The sequence below is a fragment of the Paralichthys olivaceus genome, chromosome 14 (assembly GCF_024713975.1).
Source record: "Paralichthys olivaceus isolate ysfri-2021 chromosome 14, ASM2471397v2, whole genome shotgun sequence".
NCBI lineage: Eukaryota > Metazoa > Chordata > Actinopteri > Pleuronectiformes > Paralichthyidae > Paralichthys > Paralichthys olivaceus.
In genome coordinates, this window is record NC_091106.1 from 13283120 (window position 1) to 13291432 (window position 8313).

The 8313-nt window shown below is 43.9% G+C and overlaps 1 protein-coding gene across 5 annotated transcripts in view; it reads left to right on the forward strand.

Moving 5' to 3' along the window:
* Positions 1-6265, forward strand: part of slit1a (slit homolog 1a (Drosophila)) — an 87120-nt gene extending 80855 nt beyond the window's left edge. For 3 of the 5 annotated variants that reach the window (XM_020095114.2, XM_020095123.2, XM_069538650.1), the window contains 6 exons: positions 110-338; positions 631-761; positions 870-1063; positions 1984-2272; positions 2638-2849; positions 2941-3520. In XM_020095114.2, the coding sequence (XP_019950673.2) occupies positions 110-338; positions 631-761; positions 870-1063; positions 1984-2272; positions 2638-2849; positions 2941-3179 (1294 nt within the window). In that variant the 3' untranslated portion in view covers positions 3180-3520. Of the gene's footprint in view, positions 1-109; positions 339-630; positions 762-869; positions 1064-1983; positions 2273-2637; positions 2850-2940 lie in introns of all 5 variants that reach the window. The other 2 variants (XM_020095132.2, XM_020095141.2) reach the window with 1 other exon arrangement.
* The last annotated feature ends 2048 nt before the right edge of the window (positions 6266-8313 follow it).

Here is an 8313-nt window from a genome sequence, read left to right on the forward strand (position 1 = left end):
TGAGAGGAGCAGACGTTTTAAATACCCAAGCTTTGTTTTAGTCTGCTCCCACTTTACCAACATCATCTTCCCAAAAATAACCCCCTCACTCTTCTTTTTCTTCTTGTAGCGGTCAGTTGTGTGAGGCTTCCCCGTCCCCCTTGTCCCTGTGCGAGCTGGCCGACTGCCAGAACAATGCCCCCTGTGTGGAGCGGGGCGGACGGGCCCTGTGCCAGTGTCCCCCAGAGTTTGGAGGCCCACGCTGCGAGAAGCTGGTCAGTGTCAACTTCATCGACAGAGACTCCTACCTGCTGCTCTCCGACCTCAAGAACTGGCCCCAAGCTAACATCACCCTACAGGTAACCACAGATGGAGTTTTTTCTTAGTTCTGTCATGTGTTAGAAACCTCATCAGAGAATCTGCTGCTGTCTTTGTACCCTCTCTGGAGTTTTACATGGGGGCTGGCAGGAGAAACTCTGGAGAAAGTCCAGAGCCTCTAAGTTGGACTCGAGCGTTTTCACATAAAGCTCCTCGCGAGAATGTTCGTAGATTATCCGGAGTTCAGTGAATGTTTGAAAGAAGCTTATGATTGATACTGATTCTGAGACCTGGGAAAATCTAACTCCCAAAGCAAACTTTTTCTCGCTGCAGGTGTCCACAGCAGAGGATAATGGCATTTTGCTGTACAATGGAGACAATGATCATATTGCAGTGGAGCTCTACCAAGGTCATGTCAAGGTCAGCTATGATCCCGGCAGCCAGCCAGGCCACGCCATCTACAGGTGAGATGCCATGTATTAACCCAAAGGCTCAACTTAACTTTTCACCTGTGGCTGATTCCAGACTGAAGTGACTCTTATCTTATGTTGGATCTGTTTGTGTTTCTACAGTACTGAGACTATCAACGATGGCCAGTTCCACACAGTGGAGCTTGTGACCTACGACCAGATGGTGAACCTGTCCATCGACGGGGGTCTCCCTACCACTATGGACAGCTTTGGGGCGGTGCGGCCCCTCAACGGGGAGGCTCCACTATACGTGGGGGGTAGGGGCCCTCTCCAGAACACACCTCCCTCCTCTGCAGGCACTCTTATCTACTACACTACTGTCAATCACCACCCCTCCCCCCTCGCTTTGTCACCACCGCAACCAACCCTTCCCTTTAACCATGCAACCCTGTCCCACCTCCACAGAAACCCTCCCCTTCACCCACTCCATACTTCATGACTGTGTTTGCTAGGGGCCACATATCATTGTATTGTTACTGAAGAAATACATAAGCATTGTGCATATGCACACATTTGTAATATATGCATATGGTTACTTGACTGATAAAAATGACAGATCGATCGGTCGAAGATAGATAGACCAGTAGATCTTTTTTTGTTACAACACATTTTTTACAGTGTGCAAAGTCCACCCTCTAGTGATTACTATAAGAACTACCAGACACAGTCCTAAAATGTGTTTTGTATTTGCATGGATTTTGTTTGTACCAAATGCAATTGTGTTTTTTAATGTGTGATTGAGCCACTCTTGATAAAATTCACAATATTTGAAATTTAAACTTATACCTGAACCTGACAGAAGAAATTTGAGATCTTACATTTGTGGCCATGCAGCCTGGTCTCAGGGTGGACATGACACTTTGCTCTGGAGTGGCTCACAGTTTGTTTCAGTGCAGTGATGTGATGTGATGTGTTGTGCTGTGTTGTGCTGTTCATTCATACAATACTAGAGGATACATTACCCATACTCCTTTGCCCTCTTCTGGCCTCCCTTTCAAGGATGATGTGTCCTGTGGTGCAAATGTAAAATATCAACATCAGTCAAAAAGCAAACGTTGTTTGACAAGCTGCATCTGCACTGTTGGGACACATGTGTTTGAAAATGCCCTCCTCCATTACATTCATACCAGCCCTGTGTTAGCTGTCTGTCTGTGGCCCAGCGTGTACGTCTTCACACGTGTAAACATCCGTCTCTTTTCTCTCCCTCCTCCTCCAGGCATGCCAGTGGATGTGCACTCAGGGGCTTTCCGTCTCTGGCAGCTGCAGAACGGCTCCAGTTTCCACGGCTGCATCCAGAACCTGTACATCAACAACGAGCTCCAGGACTTCACCAAGACCCAGATGAAGCCCGGTGTGGTACCGGGCTGCGAGCCTTGCAAGAAGATCTACTGTGTGCATGGCATCTGCCAGCCTGATGGGGTCCAGGGACCGGTGTGCCACTGCCAGCCGGGCTGGAGCGGACCGCACTGTGACCAGCCTGCTAGCAACCCCTGCCAGGGCAGCAAGTATGTTAGCAAGTGCAATAGAATTTAGATTGTCTTGCAAATGCCATACTGTCCATTGTTTTCCAACTCAAATACTGTTGGACAACACAGTGTTAAGGTTCCTTAATGCAGGCTTCCTTGTGGAGGTGGAGCCAACAGTGGATTGCATTTGTTTATGTAAAAACTTCATCTGAAAAGTTTACAGTAACTACAAAAATCAGATAAATATGGATACATTTGCTTCAGAAATGCAGTGTAAATTGTTTATAAAAAAACATTGTTTTTTATTATTATTCACCACTGATAATTAAGAATCTTCTTCAGTGCTGAAACACCATGATACTTCTCTTCTCTCTTCTCTAAACAAGATTATTGTCTCTTTCTAGGTGCGTCCATGGACATTGCATCCCACTGGACACTCAGTCTTACCGCTGCGAGTGTTTGGAGGGTTACCGCGGTGCCCTGTGTAACCAACAGGGGGAGCTGTTCAACCCCTGCCGTCGCCTGTCCTGCAAGCATGGCCGCTGTCAGATCTCAGACACAGGAGAAGCCTTCTGTCATTGTGAAAGTGGCTACACCGGGGAACTGTGTGATGCAGGTTGGTTTTCTCTGATGTCGCTCTCGTTCTGAAAACAAAGTTATGAACATGGAGTGATTACTAAAATCTTTGGGTGTTTCCTGTCCCCCAGAGTCTGAGTGTCGAGGGGAGCCCGTTAGAGACTTCTACCAGGTACAGCGAGGCTACGCCATCTGCCAGACAACACGTGTCGTCTCTTGGGTGGAGTGCACTGGAGCGTGCGACACGGGGGCCTGCTGCGCCAGCCAGAGGATGAAGCGCCGGAAATACACCTTCGAGTGCAGCGATGGAACCTCCTTTAGCGAGGAAGTGGAAAAGACCATCAAGTGCGGCTGCGTGGGCTGCATGTAGCACCATTCGCTCACGTTTCCTGCCACTGCTGCAGAGCAGAAGAAAGATAGAAAGGAAGGAAAGAAGGAAGGAAGAGAGAACTGGAGGAAAGCGAGGGAAGGAAAGAAAGAGAGAGATTATAAAGAATATATATAAAACCTCTATCTATATATTATGGACAACAATGTTTGTAAAATAGGACATTTCCTCCCCTTCCAAGGGTGTGTGACCTATAGTAACACAGAGAAACATCTTAAGCAACAATGTAGAAGTGACAACAACGGCAACAAAACCAGTGTATCTGCGACATTGTTCCAAGGGGTCCGGAGATTTCAAAGGTGTCGCATTCAGAGCGAGGCATCCCTCCATCCCAATACACCCAGCGTGACTTCCCCACCCATCTGTGAGGCCTCTGACAGCCCGGCCACCATCTTCAACCTTTACTTCGTGGAGGCAGCGAGGACAGCGGGGGTCCGGCCTGGCTGAGAATGGCGAGAAGAGAGGCAAAGATGGACAAACGGAGAGAAACAGAGGGATAAAAAGAGAAGCTGGACCGTTTTGACTTGGCAAAGCTATCTTGAGTTGAGCTTGGCTGGGTTACCTGGACTGGGCTGGATGTGGTTTTGGGACGTTGAGTTGAAGTTGTTGTTGGTTCGGTGTAGCAATTTTTCTGCCAGGATCCAGTCATCCATCCACACACATGCACACATAGAGGCGAACAAAGAAACGTTAGAGAGTTGAGGGCGGCACATAATCCAGTGCGGATGTCGTGGCTTTGACGCCATGTGGTCTGGTGTCACAGTTGTTGGCTGTGAGGTACCGTAACATAGAAACTCCATAAAAAAAATAGAGACTGCACTGACTAGCAGCACTGAAAACAGTCATACACCTCTCTGAAGTACATGATCACACATGCATGGCATACATACATTTATACACAGTCTTACCATTTGTAAAAGTGAGAGGGGCTTGTGTGGCGCAACGATCAATCCTGTTCTGTACGGCAAACCAGTCTGGCGCTAGTGGTTGTCAGTCACCCAGCATGCATTGCCTCAGGGTTAGGATGATTTGCCCCTTCTCGGCAGGGGCCCATTCAGCCCTGCTCTTCTTGATGCTTGCAGTATTAAACTTGTGCAAAGCTGTTGCATGTGTGGAGAGAGTTTGCCGACTAATATGTAGAGCTTCTTAATATCACTATAAATGTTACTACGAAACAAACGGTTGCAGAATCATCTTCTGTATTTTGTTCATGTCTAATTTCTCATATTGATTTGTTTTTATTTTTGTTATATTTTGTCTCATGATGCAACCTAACTCCTTTAGTTTACCCTCCATCCCAAAATCCCTCCCTGACAACCCTTTATATAGAAATGCCTAACAGATTCTAATATATATATATTTGTATTTCATTTTGGTATAGTATTTTTCTATGTTAAAGAGTAGGTCTGTCTCTGGAAGCTTTGGGGCCAGTGGAAAGACATTCACTCGGTTCCCTCTCTGTGTTTTTATTTGTTGATCTCACTTGCTCCAACAAGGTAATTAATTACATTAATTGGCCAAAAATAGAGCAGAAGGTTGACCTTGTTGTATAGGAGGCAGTATTGGTCTAGAAATATGTTTAATATTGTATATGTTGTCTTCCATGTGAATATTACATCAAATTCATGAGATTCTGTGCTTGTTTTTATTTATTTTATCTAAAGGCAGTTTTTTTTCAAAGGCATAAATATTGCCAACTTTCAAAATATTTTCAAAAATTTCAAAAAATGAAAAAAGGTAAAATAACAAAGAAAAAAAATAGCATAAAAAATCTGTAAGGTATTTGAAACATCGCGTAACAGCGAGTTACGACAGTTCTCTCCTTGCCGGCTCAGACATTCTTCATTTGCTGCAAGAGCTGGGATCAAGAGACATCCCCCCTCGAATTCACCTTGTAATTACCATACAACACTTCCAGGCTTCTGATTGTTTTCATGCTCATTTTGTTGTGTGCCGGGTTGTATTTCTATCATTTTCATGTTCGCCACAGAGAGAAGGCGTTTTTTAGTTTTAAGTAGTCAAGCTCAACTGATCATAAGCTGCTGTCAAGCCAGAAGAAATAGGATGAAGTTGCCTCTGAGGACAATGGTCATGTTACAATCATCCTATATCTGTTGGAATAGGCGACCATGTGAAGCGTTACACGCCTACAGCTGACAGATAATAAACAAAAAGATCTGGACATTTTCAGTGTCTGTCAGTTCTTCTTGGCTGTCCACACAAAAAAAAGAATAAATGGTGCCAATTACAGTACACAACAGTCATACCTGAATGTATAAATGTGTATAGATAAATATGACCTATGCTTACTCATGAAGTGGTAACTTTTAGCTGTTATTTAGTTTCCAATGTAAGATATAGAAATCACATACTGTTAAATAAGTGACAGTCCATCAGGATGGCTTCAGGCATCGCAGACTGTGTTGATCTAAAGGTTTAAAGTCCCTTATAGTGTGAGCGGCTCTGATCTCAGCTCAGCACGATACCACGTCACAGAGCTACGACTCATGTTGCTACCCATGTTAACTTTGTTTTCCATGCTGTTGATGTGATCCCAGTGGTGTACAATAACATTAAAAAGTAGATCTCATAAAGGATACTGATGAACAGTCACTGTAACTCTTAAGCTCTGTGCCTCCTAAAGGTGCACGTTTAGTCCAATGTGGCTTTCTTTTCATGCCTCCTTTCCTTCTTCTGCACTGACCTGTAACTGGACTGGTGCATTCAACTTCCTGCTAGACATCTTAGTGGTGCTTGTGCTATATTGAGATGTAATTCAGTCGTCTGGTCACATGACCAGAAACACAGATTATTTCCATCATATGAACTATATACATAAATATCTTATTGTAAACAACACGATGTCTCTGTTGTATTGAATCAGTGCAAAAACTTAAATATCCCTGGTCGGGTTCTGTCTGTTTGCTTTTTTTTGTTACAGGATTGATGGTGGGATTAAACAGAAAGAATCCCAAATAATACTGAATGTATGTAGTGCCACCGACAAAATGTTTACCAAACCTCCACTCTTTTCATTAATTAAACTTAAATGTGTGTGCTTTTAAGAACCTGTTGTCCTGTTCTTTAATGTCTTCATTGTAATTAGACTTGAAAGTTTAAAACTGAAGTTTATATAGTTGTGTTGGATTTTTTTTTCAGAGAGGGACAAGCTCTCCGCCAAAACTGAACAAAGCTAATTTCAGACATGAACGCCGGTGGATGTACAGACTTTCTCCAGGAGTTTCCTTTCACACATGCACAACGCAACAGGAGACTCTCTGCTTAGACTAGATCACAGCAGCTCTCATACGGACATTCTCCAGAGTTTTTAGAAGGGGGCTGGCCCTACAAATTCTGCATGAAGTCTCTCACATGCAGCCCTTTCGGAGAATGTCAGGAGATTAACTGAGTACCTCCTGATTTGTGATGTTAAATTAAAAAAGTATGTATCTGTGCAGGGCAAAAGGCTTTGCTAAAGGCTAACCCGTAAAGACCAACTCTCACGAGTCCGTGCCTCGCCAACTCCAGGTCTCTCAAACAAGATGGATGAGATTAGAATGAGAATTACGATACATTATCTCAGCGCTATGCATCCTGCAAACAGCTGTGTGTAATGGTGATCTTTGTTTTCTTGGTGTGTCCTGAACTCGCTACATATTTCTATTTTTCACCCCTTCCAGAACAAATTCACATGCTGACTGGACCGAAGTTTTTACAAAAGGTGACGAAGGTGTCCACAGAGGCTCCAAAATCAGCGAAAATTAAGTTCCTTGTGGGACCTTTAAGTTTTGGCAACATGATGATTCCTATTTGCTCCCCCCTGCTTATTGAAGAAAGTTGCTGAACATAAAAAAACTTAGAATATCAGCAGCGGGAAAGCTGTGTAGCTACTCAGTGCAGCAGTTTACTGTCAGAGTCACCTTCTTTGGATTATGAGGGGAAGCCACATAGTGTCAATTTAAACGCCTCAGCTATGCTGATATTCTAACGGCACAGTAGCTACAAAAAACAAACAATCTGAATCCTGGCCACCAATGATGTATGAGTCACTATTTGTTTAACTTTTCTTTTTAGTTTCAGTCGGACAGAAAATATATTTTCTTCGTGTTTGATTTGGTGAGAAACATTATTTACTCACCCTGTTTTCTGCAGTGACTGAGGTGAGGAAGGCAAACTGTTTACCAATCTGTCCCACAGTTGGAACTTCCTGTGGTGCTCTAGACTCTCGCCTGTGAGCCGTATGGCAGGTCATGGCAGGTCCCCGTCATGTGAAATGCCTAGATTGGCTCCATCAAGGCATTTCACAAAGCTGGCAATAACATCCACCAGGAGAACAGATGCCTCTACTGCCCAGTTCTCATGAATAGTAGATATCTGCATAGTATTCAGGGGTCGTTATGCTTCCAATGTGCAATATATTGGACTGCGGAGGGAAGAACGTGCTGGGTTTTAACTTCTCTTAACTTCTTGCAGAATGCCCTCAAGGAGAGATGGTCCAAGTATATGCCATTCTAAAAGGAAGCTATAGCAGGTACAGCTTTGTATTTCAATCATGCATAGACTATTGAAAGATCAACGACTGCTCCCAAAAAGTGAAGCCAAACAATCACCCCCTGGTGGTAGACTGCAGTATAGGTCATAAATCCTGCCTTCTCTATATAAGTGGACCAAATTAAAGTTAAAGTACACATTAGTTTCTTCTGTCAAAAATGGTTTCTGTCACTTGAGGTAGTTTTTCTTGCACTGGTTTATTCAAGAGTTTAGTCGTTTGATGCTATAAAAATGAGGAGAAAAATCATGATTGACGCCTGAGACTGCTCCACACCACAGTCACAACTGCGATGAAAGCATCCGTATTCTAACCAATATTTCTGGAAGCAGAGATGCATCATCCACCTTCATATACACATGGTTTCAAACATACAAGCTGTGTCTCAATTCAGGGCTGCATCCTTCAAAGAATCTGGTCTACTCAGCCCATAAGGACTGCCTCCTTCCTGGGAAGTGAAGTAAGAACTGAAATGAGACGGTTTGGCCTACAGGGGATTTCTGTGAACTCTGTTGGACACGGCAAGAAAACTATTAACTGGTATAAATGAGCCAACAAACCAAAAAA